This window comes from Colossoma macropomum, unplaced genomic scaffold, assembly GCF_904425465.1.
Source record: "Colossoma macropomum unplaced genomic scaffold, Colossoma_macropomum, whole genome shotgun sequence".
In the NCBI taxonomy this organism is placed as follows: domain Eukaryota; kingdom Metazoa; phylum Chordata; class Actinopteri; order Characiformes; family Serrasalmidae; genus Colossoma; species Colossoma macropomum.
The window spans coordinates 9955882-9976918 of NW_023494796.1; the positions used below are offsets into that span (position 1 = coordinate 9955882).

A 21037-nucleotide genomic window follows, 5' to 3' on the forward strand; every position below is an offset into this window, starting at 1 on the left:
TAATTGTTCACTGCTCTAACATTTTTTGACCAGGGTTTCTGAGTTGTGGACCACAAGTCCACATGAGCTTTTACTATGTGTAACATATACTGGTGTTGTGTTTGATCTGTGAGTTATAAATCTGTAAATCTGAGTTTAATTAAAATAACATTACTAAACACTGAGAGCACAGAGACTGAGAGCCGAAGAAACGGGACTAATAAAGGCTAGTGATCAAGAAGAAAGTGGGTGTTTTTAAACCAGATAAAATGGATACTGAATTTGTAGACATGCAATTCCCTTAATATATCCTCATTTGTGAGACTTACATAAAAAAATAATTGAGAAAGTATAACTTCTATGCTGTCAAATGTCACTATCACCATATGATCTAGACTATTAAACATGTAAGGGCAACTACAGAACAGAATCACACTATTTTCTCTCAATTATCAAATTCTTTGATCAATTTTCTGCCTATTGCTACTTTAAACATTCATGATGAAAACCCATTTTGGGCCCATTAAAAACATCCTCCTGGGGGGAGCATGCCCCCACACCCCCCTCAGTCAAGGCTAAGTTCTCTTTCTATCAATCTATAGTGACGCCCATGAGTGTCAAAAGCAAAAGCAGTAATGGTGGTGTGGTTTGTATACGCTGGCTCTCACCTCAGCTTCCTGTTCTGAGAACAGCACATAGATTGCTAAATACCACAGACACAGAGTTACTCTGAGGGCTCGGCACTGTGGTGACTGTAGTCTGCAATTATTAGAAGAGACAAGACTGAAATCTGTTTTTTATTTTACCAGTTCCAGCATTATTACGGAAGAGCACAGAACCAGAGATGAGAGAGGATATATATAGAAATTCAGGAATTACAGCAGAGAAATGATTGACTCATTCAACTGAAAGCAAGAATTGACATGAAGATTTCTATGTAAATGAAGACATTCTGGAGACTAATGTGACATGTGATGTTAATCTGCGACCTCAAATGCACATACCTGGTTATAGTTAATGGTTTCCCTGATCAGTACATTTCTATGAAGGTTCTAAATTGTGTAATGGCATAAGTACGTACTATAAAATCAATTCTAGTTTCAGGAATTGATGCTGCAGAAAGCAGATGTTTCTGGGGCTGCTGTGTGTTCTGCTGGCTGCCACCACAGTGCTGTGGATCAAGTTCACTGCAGAGAGAGACCAGTTACAGACCAGTTGCACCAACCTGACTATAGAGAGACTGATCACAGACCAGTTACACCAGCCTGACTGCAGAGAGAGACCAGTTACTGACCAGTTACACCAACCTGACTGTAGGAAGAGACCAGTTATAGGCCAATTACACCAACCAGACAATAGAGAGATACCAGTTACTGACCAGTTAGACCAAACTGACTCAAGAAGAAGGTTTCTAAACTGGGTAAGAGAATGTTTGTAATTTTAAACGAAGAAGTGAAATGTCTGAATGTAGCATTTTGGGTTTACAAAAGAAAATGCACTGTATAAACTGCATCATACTGCAGAGCCTCAACATACAGACACCAACAACAGAGGATCTATCCATTGAAGGATTGTGTCTTCCATCAGAAAACCAGGAGTGGACCTGCTTCAACTCTAATATTTACTACATCTCTACTAAGAAGAGCTGGAGTGAGAGCAGACAGGACTGCAGAGAGAGAGGAGCAGACCTGCTGATCATAAACAGAAGAGATGAACAGATGAGAGAGAGAGAAACCAGGAAACTGCTTTGGAACGAAGGGCTGGGCCTTAAAAACTGGCCCAAAAAATCTATAAACATTTAGAAATGACAATTCTTTAGTGCAGAAAAGTAGTTTTACATTAATCCACCCCATGAAAGTAACAGTTTGCCAGAAAGTTATTTTTTTCTGAAGAGTGGAACAGAAAGACAACAAATAAGGAGACCTTATTGCCACCATGCCATAAAAATAACCTGTTGTTATTGCTTGAAGCTCGTGCTGCTTGCTGTGGTATACCTCTGGGGCAACAGAGACCCCAAAAGGGACTTTGAGCCACCATTTCCTTCCCTGAGGCATCCAGAAGGTCACCATATGGCTGCTTTCTTCAGTGAGACTGCACTGAAGAAATGTCTCCCTGGCATCCACCAGTGTGAAGATCTTGGCTTTGGGCAGTTTATGTAGCACATTTTCAGCATAAAGTAATGTGAGCGGCGAATGGCCTTATTGAGATACTTTGGGTCAATGCAAATTCATAGCTTCAATTCAGATTTCTTGACAATGACCATATTGCTGATCCACTCAGTCACTGGGCTCAGTCACCGTGGCTATCGTTGCTAAGATGTGTGGTAGATTTGTTATTTGACATACCACTTTTTTCTTTTTCCTGCATTGAGCCAATCTGCTCAGTGGCGTATAGTTCTTTACTCAAGACATCATTTGAGTCCAGCTTTGTCTTCTGATTTCCATGTAATTTGTCCTTCAATTACTTTCCCTTGCCTTTCAAGCACACCCTTGTGGATGTAGGTACCACACAGCATATACCGAAGCAGCATCTGATGAAAAGAACACCTTGTCAACTGTTAAGCATGGTAGTAATTCAATTATGCTTTGGGATTGTGAGGCTGCCACTGCCACAGGAAGCCTTTCATGGATAGATGGATAAATGGATTCCACTAGTGCTATATTCACATGTTTGTGTTGGAAAAAAAAAAATTATACTTTTTTTTTTTTACACAGTAAAACAGCTAGATTGAAAGGCACAAGACACTCTGTACTTTTATTTTTTGTTATTTTTTGGTATAATACTGGGTTTATCTGGAATTCAACAACGAAATGTTAGGCATCCATGGCCCAAAAAATCAACATCTGGTTTATTTCACCACTGCGGTCGACAGCAAAAGCTGGGAAAATAGAACTCTTAATGGATCATTCCACTTACTGCTACAGTATGCATAATGTTGCTGCTGGAAATGGGAATTTTTCATCATGGTTGTTGAATATGATGAAATATGTGGTTTGCCCTCATCTCTCTACTGCCTACATGTGAAGGCAGCATAAATATCAGCAAATTCTGGAAATGTGATGCAATTAGTCAAGAAACTGAAGCTGAAAAGAGGTTGGCTTCTACAACAAGACAGTGACCCAAAACATACATCAAACACCATGAACTACTTCTAGAAACCCAAGCTGCAACTCCCATAATCTTCTGGACGCTGGCATCACAGACTCAGACCATTACTTAGATCCACACACACACGCACACTTTTTCCATCATGTTAAATTCAGTAAATAAACAGTAATAGTGCATTAAAGTGTGCAGAAGTGTGTTCTCTGCGGAGGATGTGTACTTATTTTCACTTATAAAATTAACAAAACGTATAATAGTATTCAGCTAAAACTTGAGAAAGTCCAGTTACTTCATAGTTACTAAGGTCTGGATAATTAAACTAACATGAGTGAATGATAACAGCTACCTCTAAAGCCTCGTCTACTCATTTTCACGATTTTCTTCTATTATCTAGAGTTTTTGTGATGTTTTGCAATGAATTGGCAGACAAGAAATGATGTTGGTCTTTTCTCTGCAAACATGCCCATGTGGGCAGGCTGAGGGCTATCTGTGGCCTGTGTAGGCCAGGGCTAGTCACTCTCGAGGTGACTATGTATGTGATATTATTATTATTATTATTGTACTTCATGTGAGGACAGGAAGTTGAGGCAGCTCACGCTAATTTTGAAACACTTTCAGAACTGTGACACTCTCTGTAACTGCTCTGTTGAGTTGAGTTTAGTTTAACTTCTGTTGCTTCATCTGTTTTACATGTCATCTATTTGTAAAAGGGGGTCTGGTCTTCTAGCTCCAAGCAGAATCTGTACGGAACTCCAGTTCTCTCCCTCAGTTAGTCTGCCCTCATACTACCATCACAAGTGGAAGGCCTGGACCACAAACCATGTTTCTGGGCGAAAGCTGTAGAAAGCTGGTAAGAAGAGACATTGTTCAGTCAGCGTCACCTGGAAAACTGAAGTAGATGACAGTCAGAACTGCACATACTCTCCTCTGTTTTAGAGTGTTTTTAAAAACGGACCTTCGATCCCTTCTAAAGAAGTAAGATTGTGACAGAGTCTGTGTGGTGTGTCTGAAAGTCACATGGTTTCTGTATGTGGAGATTTACATCACGTGGTTGTGGTGTCGGTTCAGCAAAGCACACACTCCCATGCTATACCTGCTTAAAGGGATATTCCACCATTTTTTTAATATTTGAAAAATTCAGTCATTGAGATGTAAACAGTCATTCAGAGTGGTTTTATGTGAAATGGTGCACTGTAGAGAAACTGACTTGGACTGGTGACAGGAAAAATGACCAGTGAACCTATAAGTGATTTCTGAGTTTATGCATGTAATGTTAGTAAAATAGTAGTAAATCTGGGAAAAAATTCTTTGGGGATGATTGTGACTTACAACGCCCTGCATTTTTCACTCTGGTACATGACAAAAGCTTGTCTCGAAACCATCATGAAACAATGTCTCAGACATCAGGCACTGTGCTCTATAACCATTTCATGAAATTACTTTATATAAGGAAGCTTTTAGCATTTAGACTGTCTTTAACCACTTAATTCTGTGGGAATTCTAAAGAATGTCTCTTTTAATAGCACGCTAAAGAGCTGCACTCAGACTACATTCAGTAATGACACATTTAAGTGTAAAACAAAACTGCTGAAGATGGAGGACGAAGATTTCACTTCAGCATTTTTTTGTTTCCCCTCTAAATTGATAGTGTATATTTCCATGCCTACACATTTACTGAGGGACTTGCACCTCAGATCTCACAGTCTAATGTCAGACCTTTCAAATCTCACACATTACAAAGGTCATTTTAAAAGCAGAGTAGTATGTATAACATATACTATATGGCAAAATGTATGAGGACACCCCTGCTAATTATTTCGTTCAGTCGATGAATAATGTAATCATCTAGAACAGATTAAAAAAACCTGATGCACGAAAAACAAAACCCCAAACCATTAACTGGTGCTGCTGAGTGTCATTATGTTTAAACAACGTGGGCATCACATGACTGCACATGTCTGTAGAGCAAACAGTTGTAAATAATTCCGTCTTGAACAAAAATGTTTTAATTCAGTTATCCCCAAAATGTGATGATAATAATAATAAAATAAAAAATACAATAAAATAATAATGCAGTTCACAGTGTCACAGTGTAAAGTCAGCCTTAGATGACTCTGAAGATTCAAAGTATTACTGTCTTTTGTGACTTTTGTGTCTGTTAAAGTTTTGACATGTCACATCATTCAGATTGAGTGTTTGACACTTTTCATTGGGTTTGAATTTTAAAAATTGCCAGATTGGAGCACAGGTTCCATTTTCTTTCTGCAGTTTATGGCTACAACAGATGCACAACGAGATGACGGTACCTGTTTAAAAAGTTACACTCTATGCACAAAAGTATCGGGACACCCCTTCTAATTATTGAGTTCAGGTGTTTTAGTCACACTCATTGCTAACAGGTGGATAAAATCAAGCACATAGGCTTGCAGTCCCCATGGATGAAGACAGGCAGTGGAATGGGTTATACTAGTGAACTCATTGTATTGCATCTGACAGATACATTTAAATGTAAAACAAAGATGTCTCCAAAGATGGAAAACAAAGATTTCACTTCAGCTTTTTTTGTTCTATTTTGTTTGTGACTTTGAACATGACACTGTCCTAAGATGCCACCTCTGTCACAAGTCAGTTTGTGAAATTTCTGTCCTGCTCCGGCCAACTGTAAGTGCTATTATTGTGAAATAGAAGCATCTGGGAGCAACAACAGCGGCAGACCACACAAACTCACAGAGTGGGGCCACCGCAAACCGAAGAGCACAGTCCTTTTCCTCTGTTGAATCACTCACTAAAGAGTTCCAAATTGCCTCTGGAAGCAACTTCAGCAAAAGAACTGTACGTTAGGAGCTATTTTCATGCAAAATCTCTCAATTATCAAATTCTTTGATCAATTTTCTGCCTATTGCTACTTTAAAAGTTCATGATGAAAACCCATTTTGGGGCCATTAAAAAACATCCCCCCACACCCCCCTCAGTCAAGGCTTAGTTCTCTTTCTATCAATCTATAGTGACGCCCATGAGTGTCAAAAGCAAAAGCAATAATGGTGGTGTGGTTTGTATACGCTGGCTCTCACCTCAGCTTCCTGTTCTGAGAACAGCACATAGATTGCTAAATACCACAGAGTTACTCTGAGGGCTCGGCACTGTGGTGACTGTAGTCTGCAATTATTAAAAGAGACAAGACTGAAATCTGTTTCATTTTACCACTTGTTCCAGCATTATTACAGAAGAGCACAGAACCAGAGATGAGAGAGGATATATATAGAAATTCAGGAATTACAGCAGAGAAATGATTGACTCATTCAACTGAAAGCGAGAATTCACATGAAGATTTCTATGTAAATGAAGACATTCTGGAGACTAATGTGACATGTGATGTTAATCTGCAACCTCAAGTACACATAAATATGGTTATAGCTAATGGTTTCCCTGATCAGTACATTTCTAGGAAGGTTCTAAATTGTGTAATGGCATAAGTACGTACTATAAAATCAATTCTAGTTTCAGGAATTGATGCTGCAGGAAGCAGATGTTTCTGGGGCTGCTGTGTGTTCTGCTGGCTGCCACCACAGTGCTGTGGATCAAGTTCACTGCAGAGAGAGACCAGTTACAGACCAGTTACACCAACCTGACTATAGAGAGACCAGCTACACCAGCCTGACTGCAGAGAGAGACCAGTTACTGACCAGTTACACCAACCTGACTGTAGGAAGAGACCAGTTATAGGCCAATTACACCAACCAGACTATAGAGAGATACCAGTTACTGACCAGTTAAACCAAACTGACTCAAGAAGAAGGTTTCTAAACTGGGTGAGAGAATGTTTGTAATTGTAAACGAAGAAGTGAAATGTCTGAATGTAGCATTTTGGGTTTACAAAAGAAAATGCACTGTATAAACTGCATCATACTGCAGAGCCTCAACATACAGACACCAACAACAGAGGATCTATCCATTGAAGGATTGTGTCTTCCATCAGAAAACCAGGAGGGGACCTGCTTCAACTCTAATATTTACTACATCTCTACTGAGAAGAAGAGCTGGAGTGAGAGCAGACAGGACTGCAGAGAGAGAGGAGCAGACCTGCTGATCATAAACAGAAGAGATGAACAGATGAGAGAGAGAGAAACCAGGAAACTGCTTTGGAACGAAGGGCTGGGCCTTAAAAACTGGCTTAAAAAAATCAATAAACATTTAGAAATGACAATTCTTTAGTGCAGAAAAGTAGTTTTACATTAATCCACCCCATGAAAGTAACAGTTTGCCAGAAAGTTATTTTTTTCTGAAGAGTGGAACAGAAAGACAACAAATAAGGAGACCTTATTGCCACCATGCCATAAAAATAACCTGTTGTTATTGCTTGAAGCTCGTGCTGCTTGCTGTGGTATACCTCTGGGGCAACAGAGACCCCAAAAGGGACTTTGAGCCACCATTTCCTTCCCTGAGGCATCCAGAAGGTCACCATATGGCTGCTTTCTTCAGTGAGACTGCACTGAAGAAATGTCTCCCTGGCATCCACCAGTGTGAAGATCTTGGCTTTGGGCAGTTTATGTAGCACATTTTCAGCATAAAGTAATGTGAGCGGCGAATGGCCTTATTGAGATACTTTGGGTCAATGCAAATTCATAGCTTCAATTCAGATTTCTTGACAATGACCATATTGCTGATCCACTCAGTCACTGGGCTCAGTCACCGTGGCTATCGTTGCTAAGATGTGTGGTAGATTTGTTATTTGACATACCACTTTTTTCTTTTTCCTGCATTGAGCCAATCTGCTCAGTGGCGTATAGTTCTTTACTCAAGACATCATTTGAGTCCAGCTTTGTCTTCTGATTTCCATGTAATTCGTCCTTCAATTACTTTCCCTTGCCTTTCAAGCACACCCTTGTGGATGTAGCATATACACAGCATATACCGGAGCAGCATCTGATGAAAAGAACACCTTGTCAACTGTTAAGCATGGTAGTAATTCATCATCAGAGGAAAGCTTTAGCAGTAAAACAGCTAGAGGCAGAAGACACTCTGTACTTTTATTTTTTGTTATTTTTTGGTATAATACTGGGTTTATCTGGAATTCAACAACGAAATGTTAGGCATCCATGGCTCAAAAAAATGAACATCTGGTTTATTTCACCACTGTGGTCGACAGCAAAAGTTGGGAAAATAGAACTCTTAATGGATCATTCCACTTACCGCTACAGTATGCATAATGTTGCTGCTGGAAATGGGAATTTTTCGTCATGGCTGTTGAATATGATGAAATATGTGACCCAAGCTGAAGCTTTTGGAATGGCCCTGACCTGAACATCACGATACACACAAAGATTTTCAATCATGTTCTGGATACAAAATTGCCCAAGAAAACGGCAGAACTGAAGTGGTTCTGCAAGGAATAGTGGATAAAAATACCAGAATACAGAACACACAGAGGGGTCTGGAGATGGCTGGATGGCTCAGCGCTTACCACTGGGTAAGAGATCACTGGACTGAACTCTGGTCATGATGCAGTTACTGACTCTCACTCCTCACTGCTCTATTAAAAACCCCAGTGCATACTCTCACCTTCTCGTTCAGGTTCTGGCACCATGGAGAACCCAATAGTAGAGCAGAAGAAGAGGACTGTGTCGTAACTGGCCAGGGGAAGACATAAAAAGGGCATTTGGCAACTAATCAAAACAAAAATCCAATGTATATAAGGTAAAAGATAATCACAAATCACAATTGTCAAATTTTGTAAATCAGACATTCATCAAATTTTGATAAGCTGCTCTTTGATGTAAGTCTGTTTTAGTCTAAATTTGATGTTCTGATTAAGAGATAAATGAAAACATGACAACAGAGTTAGAAATCTTTACCTTCAGAAATCTTTTAAGATTAAATTTTGTGCATTTATCTGTTTCCTGTGATACAGTCGTGTAGCTCTGTCATCATGACTGCAGTTTGACATACTGATTTAATTAGGTGTCACACTTCTGGGATCCTCCCTCTGCCTTCGTCGACTCCGCTCACTACAACTCCCATAATCTTCTGGACAACAGCAAACAGTTGTAAATAATTCCGTCTTGAACAAAAATGTTTTAATTCAGTTATCCTTAAAATGTGATGATAATAATAATAAAATAAAAAATAAAATAATAATGCAGTTCTAAAGAGTTCCAAATTGCCTCTGGAAGCAAATTCAGCAAAAGAACTGTACGTTAGGAGCTTCTTGAAATGGGTTTCCATGACCGAGCAGCTGCACACAAGCCTAAGATCAAAATGTACAATGCCAAACGTCAGGGGGAATGGTGTAAAGAATACTGCCACTGGACTCTGGAGCAGTGAAAACGTATTCTGTGGAGTGATGAATCACGCTGTCTATCTGGATGGTCTGATGAAAACCAGGAGAACGTTACCTGTCTGACTACATTGTGCCAACAGAGTTTGGTGGAGGAGGGATAATGTTATGGGGTTGTTTTCAGGTGTTGGCCTAGGCCACTTAGTTCCAGTGAAGGGAAAATTTAATGCTTCATCATATCAAGACATTTTGGACAATTCTAAGCTTCTTTAACTTTGTGGGAACAGTTTGGGGAAGACCTTTTTCTGTTCCAGCATGACTGAGCCCCAGTGTACAAAACAAGGCTCATAGGCATGGCTGGGGTGGGTTTGGTGTGGAAGAACTTGCCTGGCCCTCACAGAGCCCTGACCTCAACCCCACTGAACACCTTTGGGATTAACTAGAATGGAAACTGTGAGCCGGGCCCTCTCGTCCAACATCAGTGTCTGACCTCACAGATGCTCCTCAGGATAAATGGGGCACAAATTCCCACAGACACACTCCTAAACCTTGTAGAAAGCTTCCCAGAAGAGTGGAAGCTGTTATAGCTGCAAAGTGGGGGACCAACTCCATATTAATGCCTATGGATTTAGAGTGGGATGTCATAAAACTCCTGTAAGTGTAATGTGCAGTTGTCCCGCTGACAGTACAATGGGTCGTACTGAAAAGCTCAGTGACTTCAAATGTGACACCAAGTCTGAAGACTAGAAATCACCTATCCTTTGTTGCATCACTCACTACAGAGTTCCAAACTGCCTCTTCAGGCAACATCGGCACAAGAACTGTGCATTGGGATCTTCGTGAAATGTGTCCACACCACAGCACACAAGCTCTAAGGTCACTACGCCAAGGGTTGGCTGGCATGCCACCACTGAACACTGGAGCAGTGTCATTTTCTCATTTCTCTTTTTTATCTAACACACTCTCTTGCCAATAGAAAAGCTACACGTGGCAGAGACACTTCCTGTCTGCAGTGTCAGTCAATCTGCTTCAAGTTTATGATCCTGTAGGGTTAAAGTGCTGCAGTGTTCCAGTGTATTATAGTCATTAATATGGAAATGGACATTCAGAATGAACCTCTTCAGTACCAGAACATGGAAAAAGTGGACAAAACCTCTCAGTCATGCGGACAAAATCAACACAGAGGTAAGTACTCGATTCTGACCCACACGTCCACACACAAAGAGCCATTTCAGTTTCATTAACCTCACTAGTCTGTTAAATGTGTATTTGTGTGTGTTTGATGTTTAGGAGTGTTCAGGCTGGCTGTACTGTGTCTCGGTGTGATGTGTATCCTTCAGGCAACTCTCAATATTGCTCTGAGACTGTACTGTAAGTTCAGCTTTTATACTTTAAAACACTTTATGAACTGGAACACACTGATATATTCTTGTTTTTATCCATGTACAGCGGACGTCAAAAATATTTGCTCAGATACACATCAACTCCCTGCAAGCCCTGCGACCATAATCCCTTTCATCATTTTCATTTTCAATTAAAATGTTATTAAGTATAAGTTCTTATTTGTCAGGATCAGGAAAAAAACACAAAGCAAACAAGCCTCAATAACTAAATATGATAACTTTTTCAACAGTTATTGAATTATATTTGATTTTTTAAGTGAAAACAAGTTTACACATATCAGAGTCACTGCTAGGCACTAATATGTTTTACTTTTATGATGTTGTTTTTTTTTTGCTGGGATTACACCTGAATTTGTAAATGACTATGCTTTATCCAGACACTCTCATTTCCCTACTTCCATTCATTTCTTGATGTTTGTCAGTAATCAGTATGTTGAAAAATGTCTGAGCAACACTTTTTGAGTGCAAGTGCACATATGAAGAATTTGGCTCCATGATTTCAGCAATAATTCTCTATTACTTTCAGTGAGTGACCAGAAAAAGACCACATGTAACAACCAAACTACAGAGAGCTACACCAGCCTGACGATACAAAGAGATCAGTTACAGAAAGAGAGAGACGAACTCCAGAGGAAGCTTTCTGAACTGGGTTAGTGAATTTTATACGCTCTTAATGTTTTCAGATGTACAATGAAACTGTGCTGAGTTGGACCAGTTTTATGTTAGTTTGCTAATGATAACACATTTATCGGTTCTCTCAGTTAGACAATATTGATGTTATAATAAGCTGCTCTGTGGAACCACTCATCTCCCCCAGCATTAATACAATGTAGTGAAGTAACACATTGAGCTACAGTGACTGTTTGCACACTGTAGCTGCACTTCTGGATATAAAGGTTTCTTTTTTAATATGATGGAAACAATATTATATAAATTTGATTTACAAAGTTAACATATTTCAAGTTATTAAACCAAGAATTAAACAGACGTAGCCCAACCTCAATGTTGTGGTCCAGACTGGCACAGATATTTGAAGTAATATTACTTTTCATGGGTTTCAGTTACGTGAGACTGTGAGCCAGGCCTTCTCGTCCAACATCACCTCACAAATGTGCTTCTGGAAGAACGGTCAAAAATTCCCATAAACACACTCCTAAACCTTGTGGAAAGTCTTCCCAGAAGAGTTGAAGCTGTTATAGCTGTAAAGGGTGGGCCGAGATCATATTAAACCCTTTGGGGGTTTCAACAGTTATTGAATTATTTTTGATTTTTTAAGTGAAAACAAGTTTACACATATCAGAGTCACTGCTAGGCACTAATATGTTTTACTTTTATGTTTTGTTTTTTTTTTTGCTGGGATTACACCTGAATTTGTAAATGACTATGCTTTATCCAGACACTCTCATTTCCCTACTTCCATTCATTTCTTGATGTTTGTCAGTAATCAGTATGTTGAAAAATGTCTGAGCAACACTTTTTGAGTGCAAGTGCACATATGAAGAATTTGGCTCCATGATTTCAGCAATAATTCTCTATTACTTTCAGTGAGTGACCAGAAAAAGACCACATGTAACAACCAAACTAAAGAGAGCTACACCAGCCTGACGATACAAAGAGATCAGTTACAGAAAGAGAGAGACGAACTCCAGAGGAAGCTTTCTGAACTGGGTTAGTGAATTTTATACGCTCTTAATGTTTTCAGATGTACAATGAAACTGTGCTGAGTTGGACCAGTTTTATGTTAGTTTGCTAATGATAACACATTTATCGGTTCTCTCAGTTAGACAATATTGATGTTATAATAAGCTGCTCTGTGGAACCACTCATCTCCCCCAGCATTAATACAATGTAGTGAAGTAACACATTGAGCTACAGTGACTGTTTGCACACTGTAGCTGCACTTCTGGATATAAAGGTTTCTTTTTTAATATGATGGAAACAATATTATATAAATTTGATTTACAAAGTTAACATATTTCAAGTTATTAAACCAAGAATTAAACAGACGTAGCCCAACCTCAATGTTGTGGTCCAGACTGGCACAGATATTTGAAGTAATATTACTTTTCATGGGTTTCAGTTATGTGAGACTGTGAGCCAGGCCTTCTTGTCCAACATCAGTGTCTGACCTCACAAATGTGCTTCTGGAAGAATGGTCAAAAATTCCCATAAACACTCCTAAACCTTGTGGAAAGTCTTCCCAGAAGAGTTGAAGCTGTTATAGCTGTAAAGGGTGGGCCGAGATCATATTAAACCCTATGGATTAAGAATGGGATGTCACTCAAGTTCATATGCGCGTGAAGTCAGACGAGCAAATGCGTTTGGAAATATAGTGTATTTTGGTAACAGATAAAGTGGAACACAGCAATATATCCAGAGGATAGCCCTCTAAGCTGGATTAATCTGTCTGTAGCCTACAGTCATCTAACATAAACAATAATTTTGACCCACTTATTAAATCAGAAAAATCTGCCACACAATTCAATCAAAAACATCAAACCATCATCATCCCTCAGTTCCCATATCAGTATATCCCACAATGCAAAATAAATACCAGTACAGTAATTTCTTTTTAATGTGAGGAATGTGTGTGTTTGTGTTCAATACATAGAGAAGGCAGCACAGCAGTGTTGGACATTTTTCAACACCAGTATGTACTTCATCTCTACTGTGAAGAAGAGCTGGAGTGAGAGCAGACGGGACTGCAGAGAGAGAGGAGCAGACCTGCTGATCATAAACAGCAGAGAAGAACAGGTGAGAGAGAGAGAGAGAGAGAGAGAGAGAGAGAGAGAGAGAGATGGGATGGTTATTTATATCAGGCCATACAAGCACAAATATGTGTTCAGTAAATTAATTTTTCCTCTCTGTTACTGAGAATCTACATCTGATTGTTAACAGGATTTTACTGAAAGACAGAGAGGAGATCAGACAGCTTGGATTGGTCTGACTGACAGTGAGACAGAGGGGGTCTGGAAATGGGTGGATGGTTCAGCACTGACCACTAAGTAAGAGATCACTGAACTGAACTGGTGATAATGGTGCAGTTAATGACTGTCACTCCTCACTGCTCTGATAAACACAGTGGATTCTCTGATTCTCTCTTTCAGGTTCTGGGGACGTGGGGAACCCAACAGTAAAGTAGGAAATGAGGACTGTGTCATAACTGGTGACAAGTCTGATCCTGTAAATAACTGGGCTGATTTTCCCTGTAATAACCGGTTTGTTTGGATTTGTGAGAAAAGTATTTTAAACTGATAGAGTTTTAGAATGAATATCAGTGAATATCAGGAATGTCAGCAGTTTGTCTGGATCTGTGAGGGAATATTTATCTAAATGGTCACCAGCATGTGAGTGAATAACAACACATTCATAAATGTCACTCTTTTAATTACATTTGACCTTTTTGCTTATTATTTCTACTTTGTAGAAGAGAAACAGGGTAGGCAAGTAAGAGACTAACAGTGCTACAAACTCCTATAATTGAAAAAAAATAAATTGTATGTTTGAAGATGATGGCAAGTGTGTAACAAGATCCTTCAAATAACTTTAAAACATCAAGCTTTAATGTTTCTGACAGTTCAGTCTGTCCTGGACTTTGGAGTAGAGTCATTCTGAAACCATTATCTTCTAAATGAAGGGGGGCTAAAACCAGCATAGACTATCAAGGCTGGTCACCAGCAAAACCAGCATGACCATGATGGATGACCAGCTAAACCAGCACCAAACCAGCATAAGCCAGCACAGACCAGCTTAGACCATGGAATGCATGCTGGTCTGTGTGGTTTTGTTTCAGCAGGACAGTCATAATGGTGGACTTTCTAGTAGTACTTCAATCAGTTTTCTAGAAATGTACAGTCGACTCTTTAATAACTTCATTTTAATCTTTTGCTCAGGCTTAAATCATTAATCACAACAGCCAAAACTACCTAGACCATCTAGATAAACACGTCTACTGTTAATAAAGAAGATCAGTATTTTAAACTGTACTCACTGAAACAGACACCACAGAACTGTGTAATAGTGTCTGTCAGTAAGAGACCCAAGGTTTCACATTAATTAGAAGAGACAGAGCTGATGATTATCATAGTTACACTGACGACACCCAGATTTACTAACTCTCTCACCAAATGACTACAGTCCCATAGACACTCTGTGTCAAGTTCCTTCCGTTAAACAAGCCAACACAAAAGTAATTGTATTTGGTAGTAAAGAGGGATTACAAAAGGTTAGTGCTCACCTTGAATCCAGAGATTAAAGACCTCAACATCACTGAATGTGTTTGGGATTTATTTGATTGTGAGAAGCAGAAAATTCAACCAACTTCTAAGACTGAACAGTGGAGGTGTGCCTGACTGAGGATCAGATATCAGTTCCAGTTTATACAGTTCTAATGTATCAGTCAGTGAGCAATAACAGTACAAAACACACAAGTATGATCAGCTCATAATCTTCTGAAAGAACCTTGATTTCTCATTTTAAACAGGCTGAATTTGGGTGTCGCATCATAATTATCCACAAGAGGGCACCAAACACCATCTCAAAGCAGATTCAACAATAATCAGTTATACACATTTTTCTGTATAATATACCAGCAACAGGTTTAACTGACAATCAGATATCACTGTTTCTCCCAGAAGTGATTCCAATATAAACATATTTCTGTAAACATGTAAGACATATATTTATTTATGTAGGCCAGGGCTGCCCAAAATTGACCTGTGATGATGTCTGATTTAGCCTGTCACAGTTACCCCAACCTCTCCCCCCTCAGTCAATGTTATAAAATACAGCTTTTAAAAAAAATAACATAAAATATATGAAATATAAAATTCTGAAATCTACCTACCTTCTAAATTGTTTTGCCTTTTCGGCAGTTGGTCCACCACAAACATTGTACTTCAGCCCCCCAAGACAAAAAGCTTTGAGCCCCTTTGTAGTGAATGATTTCATGTGTGTGAAAATAAACACTATTAACAAACAAATAAACAGTACCTGAGGTCATAGTTCCTCTATGGCTTCTGGTCAGTGGAGTGTCCAGAACAGCTTCATTGGCATAGATTTCTTCATAAGAGCTCCTGCTGTTGTTTGAATCAGTTGATCTCTTGTCTGCTGTGTTTGCATACAGATCCTCATTCATCTCCAGTTCTGTTCTCTTTCTTAAATGCATCCAGTCTGAGTTCTCAGAGTTCTCTACCTCAGTTAGTCTGCCCTCATACGACCCCCACAGGTGAAGGGCCTGGACTCACAAACCATGTTTCTGGGTGAAAGCTGGTAAGAAGAGACATTGTTCAGTCAGCGTCACCTGGGAAACTGAAGTAGATGACAGTCAGAACTGCACATACTCTCCTCTGTTTTAGAGTGTTTTTAAAAGCGGACCTTCGATGCCTTCTAAAGAAGTGAGATCATGACAGATACAGAAGAGTCTGTGTGGTGTGTCTCAAAGTCACATGGTTTCTGTATGTACACTCACATGCTATACCTGCTTAAAGGGATATTCCACCAATTTTTTAATAATTGCAAAATTCAGTCATTAAGATGTAAACAGTCATTCAGAGGGTTTTTATGTGAAATGGTGCCCTGTAGAGAAACTGACTCAGGCAGGTGACAGAAAAAATGACCAGTGAACCTACATGTGTCCTGAGTTTATGCATGTAATGTTAGTAAAATAGTAGTAAATCAGGGTAAAAAATTCTTTGGGGACTATGCATTTTCTGCTCTGGTACATGACAAAAGCTTGTCTTAAAACCATCATGAAACAATGTCTCAGACATCAGGCACTGTGCTGTATAACCATTTCATGAAGTTACTTTATATAAGGAAGCTTTTAGCCTGTGTTTAACCACTTAATTCTGCAGGAATTTTAAAGAATTCCACTTTTAATAGCACGCACAAGAGCTGCACTCAGTAATGATACTGTAATGAAGACTCCTCAGATGGGGTTGAATCCATGATTCCCATTTACTCAGAACACAGTATCAAAAATCACAAAAAAACAGAATCAGAGTCAGAGACAGTCCAAAAAGTCAAAAAACCAGAATAGATCACAACACAGCGAGGGTACCAAAGGAGTTCAAAAAACAGAGTCAAAGAGTTCAGAAAAGGGTCCAGACAATCCAAAAAAACAGCTGAGAACAAACAAGGCTTGGTACACAGATGAACTGGCAATACTTCACAGAGATCCAGTGAGAGTGAAGGTCCCTATAAAGGGAGTTTAATGAGATGCAGGTGAGATAGGTCAAGGTGTGTCACTAGGGAGCAATTTAATACTCAGGTGAGGCTGACCTCTGGTGATGAAGGCAGGTATTGCATCTGACGCACGTTGTGATTTTCATAAGTGGCGCCTCATCCTGGACAATCATTTCTTTTCTTTTCCTGGATAAACACCACTATCGTCCAATCAACGATTTCTGACATCATCAGCCTGCACCTTTGCTGTTTTTCAAATTCCGACCAGTGCCTCCTGCTCGTGCAGAGCAACAGGTAACTCCACAAATACATTGTCTATGAGCTTTTTCTATACTGAAATGTATTAGCATAAAACAAATGGGTACAAAATTTTACTAAAGTCATTTCATCAACAGACAGATAGTGTGGATAGATAATGTTGAGTCTCTCATACAGGCTAGTCAGTTATCTTACCATGTAGCATTGCTAACTGGCTATTTTGTTAGTTAGGTTGTGTTTAGCAAACAGTAAAACTAAGGAAAGTGTGATTTTTTTTTAAGGATTTGTTTGACAACATTCACAAATACATAACAGGTCAAATTATGAGCTACCTAAAGCTTATCTAGTTAGAATGCTAGCATGATGAGCTGCTTGTCATGGGTAACCAATAGTTGCTGATCCTAGATAGTCAATTAATGACTGTGTTAATCTGAGATAGCAAATTAATCCTTTTATTGACATTATTGATCCTAGATTGTCAGTTAATCTTGTTGATGACTAGATTTATTGGAGGGTCGATACAGTCATAAACTATCCAGTTAACGACTGTATTGATCCTGGATAGCACTTTAATCCTGCTATTGATGCTATTTATCCTGGATAGCCAGTTACTTGCTTTATTGATTGTGTTCATCCTGGATAGCCAGTTAATCTAGTTCATGACTGTACTGATCCTGGATAAGCAGTTAATCCAGTTCATGACTGTACTGACCCTGGATAAGCACTTAATCCAGTTTATGACCATATTGATCCTGGATAACCAGTCAGTAATATTATTGACTGTTTTGATCTTGTTTAGCCAGTTAATCCAGTTCATGGACGTATCCATTCTGGATATCCAGTTAGTCTGTGGGTTCCAGATTCAGGCGGTCAAATGATTTGTGTCCAAGTATTAAAAATGATAAAAAAGCTCAAAATGATAAAGCTTTGTACAAACTTTAAACTCCAGTATATTAATATATGATAAACATAACCTTGTTGACATCAAATTATACTCTATATCATAGCAGAAATATATGTAGGTTTAACATCTCTTCATTCAATTGCCAGCCAAAGCATTCTTTCCAAAGCATTCCAAAGTGCCAGCCAAAGCATTCTTGTTTTGAATATGCATACAGCCCTTACCTTAAGGTGGAAATGTTGTGCATTTGCTACATTAAAATACATAAGGCTAAGCAGTTCAAAAAGTGTAAGGAAAACCCATGGATATCATAAAACGTTTTAACAGAAAAAAACTATTGAGAGAAATAATTGTAGATTTTTCAGGATGATAAATAAGAAGATAGTAATAGGCCTAGAAAATAGCTTTGTAATGGACTGTGTGTATTCTTTTTCTATTTTTGATGTTGCTTGTAAAAATGTTTAGTTACACTTTATTTTGGTGGTCCACTGTAGATGCTGTAGCCATATGTTGTCATGCATATTTTATCAGCTGTCTTTAACCCCTGTACTTATTGGTCAGTTTCTGGACCTGCTGTTGACTAGACAGTGGTAGATCAGTACAGTAGAGACACAGGTACTCGTATGGTGGATTTAACAGTGTTGCTGGATTTTTACACATCAAGACCGCTGCTGTTGAGAATAGTCCACCATCCAAAAAATGTTCTTGTTCAAAATTATAATAAAAAAAACCTGAACAGTTATATAGAGCTAGAGGATGGCTGGATGACACATGCATTCCATTTTACATTGATAGGCTGTAATCTCTGACTACATGATGGTGATTCTCAGTGCTGGTTGTATTCTGATCAAGCATAATGGTATCATGTGTTTTCTTGGGTATTTAATTATCTCTACAGATTGGACCACATTCCTAGTGGAATGATGATTGTGAAGACATCGTTTCAGTCATTTAAAGATGGAAGATGGCTTGATGACATGGATGCTCAAATGTGGTATATAATTTTTTGTTTGTCTGTTTTACTTTACTGTTTTTAAAAAAGTAAAAAAAAACTGAGAAATGTGTAAAGTAGTCTTATATTCTTCTGAAGGACTCTATTGTTGCTTTTCTAGAGCCTGCACTGAAGGGTCCACTGACTCCTGAATCGGACTTCATCAGCCAACGTACTTGTAAAGGAGAAAGCTATGTTAGCATTTCTTTTTATAAAATACTACAATAATCAGATCTACACATGCTGTGAAAGAGTTTTATTTGTTTATCTCATAAAATTAAACATACCTGAAGAACATGGTACCAACAAAGGAGAGCATTGATTTCACATATATCTCTGTCAACTATGAATGACCTGAAATTATCAAAAGATATTCAATATATTTATTCAGCTATATGCTTTAGACACTGACAGTATAGCAAGAGATCACAGTGTAAGATATCTGTGTGATGTATTTTTAATCCTTATGCTAACCAAGAGCAATAAAACATAGTCCAGTGTCTTTTGCATGTTCCTATGTGCACTTTAATGGACACTGTTATAATTAATATTTGACATTGCAATGCATATTATGTACATGATAACATGATTCAGGCATGTGCAAAAGTTTGAATACTCCTGTTCAGATGAGGTTTTGTTAATTTTCTAAGTGAAAATAAGACATAATAAAACCTCTACAGGGAACAAAAATACAGGGTATTTTTTCTACAAGTCTTAGAGCTTCATTTCTATTTATTTGCTTAGTTTACTGTACATGCACCCAAACTTTTGCATTATAGTATGAATTTTTCAGTAGCTATTTCGAATTCAGAACCTATTATGAATCATTCAGTAAATGCAATAAGTTATTCAGTGACTGTTATGAATTATTTTGTGACTACTCTGAACAATTTAGTAACGTTAAGAATTATTCAGTATCTATTATGACTTGTTTAGGAAATACTATGATACAGTAACTAATATGAGTGACTCAGTAACTTATATAAATTATTCAGTAACTATGGGAACTATGGGAACGACCCCATACAGTTGCACAGCTGAAGACTCGTAAAACAGAAGATTGTCAAAACATTACACTTTCACAACTGGAACAATTTGTGTCTTCAGTCCCCAAATGATTACATGTTGTTAAAAGGAAAGGTGATTTAACACAGTGATAAACATGCTCCTGTCACAACTTTTATGGAATGTATTGAATGCATCACATTTGAGATGAGCATTTATTTACAAAAAAACAATGGAGTTAATCAGGTACAACATACAACACTGTTTTTGTACCATTTTTATTTAACACAAGTCAAACATAATTTACAAATCACTGCTTTCTGTTTTTATTAGCATTTCACAAATCACATATTATCATAAACCATAATCTCAAAGTCAGATCCTGGAGGGCCAGAGCTCTGCATAGTTTTGCATTTTTTCTGCTCTTACACAACTCATTGTTTCAACTCATTGTTTCGTTATGATACTCAAATCAATGTCATTCAACTGAATCAATAAGTCACCATTCATTCCACTCAGTAATCACTTGATCAACTGAAAAAATAATTTTAAAATCAAAAATCTTTAAATTAATGATTCAATATAAGTAGCACACATGGAATTACAACTTGATAATGTTGAAAGATTAATAATTAAAAACAAATCACTACACAAAATAATGGTGACGAACCATGCACTGACAAATGTCTTTGTAAAATTAAAAATAATAATTAACAGACTTCAGGTTTATAACAGAGAAATCTGACTCACTTAAAATGCATATTTCAGTGGATTCAGAGTGGTTTGATGTAATATTGTTCATTGTATAGAAACTTACAGACTCAGATTTCTTTATAGCTGTGGTGACAGGAACCAGGGGTCACAAGGTCTACAAGGGAGAATATAGTCATATTATTTACAATCCAAACCAGTGAACACATCTTCTGGAATTTTAT

At 38.2% G+C, this 21037-nt stretch overlaps 1 protein-coding gene across 2 annotated transcripts; it reads left to right on the plus strand.

Annotated features, from left to right (window-relative positions):
• The first annotated feature begins 10336 nt into the window (after positions 1-10336).
• On the plus strand, positions 10337-14673 carry LOC118817082 (CD209 antigen-like protein E). Of its 2 annotated transcripts, XM_036583768.1 has the most exons (7): positions 10337-10543; positions 10649-10729; positions 11288-11410; positions 12307-12429; positions 13373-13515; positions 13660-13766; positions 13869-14673. In XM_036583768.1, the coding sequence occupies exons 1-7, from the start codon at positions 10450-10452 to the stop codon at positions 14014-14016; spliced, it is 819 nt and encodes a 272-aa protein (XP_036439661.1). In that variant the 5' UTR covers positions 10337-10449; the 3' UTR covers positions 14017-14673. The 2 variants fall into 2 exon arrangements, with proteins under 2 accessions (XP_036439661.1, XP_036439662.1); XM_036583769.1 differs by lacking the exon at positions 12307-12429.
• Positions 14674-21037: the final 6364 nt, after the last annotated feature.

What these genes read in the sequence shown, in the direction of transcription:
- LOC118817082 (XM_036583768.1), top strand. Translation starts at nt 10,450, where the DNA reads ATGGAAATGGACATTCAGAATGAACCTCTTCAGTACCAGAACATGGAA. An exon ending in GAGGAAGCTTTCTGAACTGG is followed by an intron (nt 11,411 to 12,306) that starts GTTAGTGAATTT and finishes TATTACTTTCAG; the next exon opens with TGAGTGACCAGAAAAAGACC. An exon ending in GAGGAAGCTTTCTGAACTGG is followed by an intron (nt 12,430 to 13,372) that starts GTTAGTGAATTT and finishes TTCAATACATAG; the next exon opens with AGAAGGCAGCACAGCAGTGT.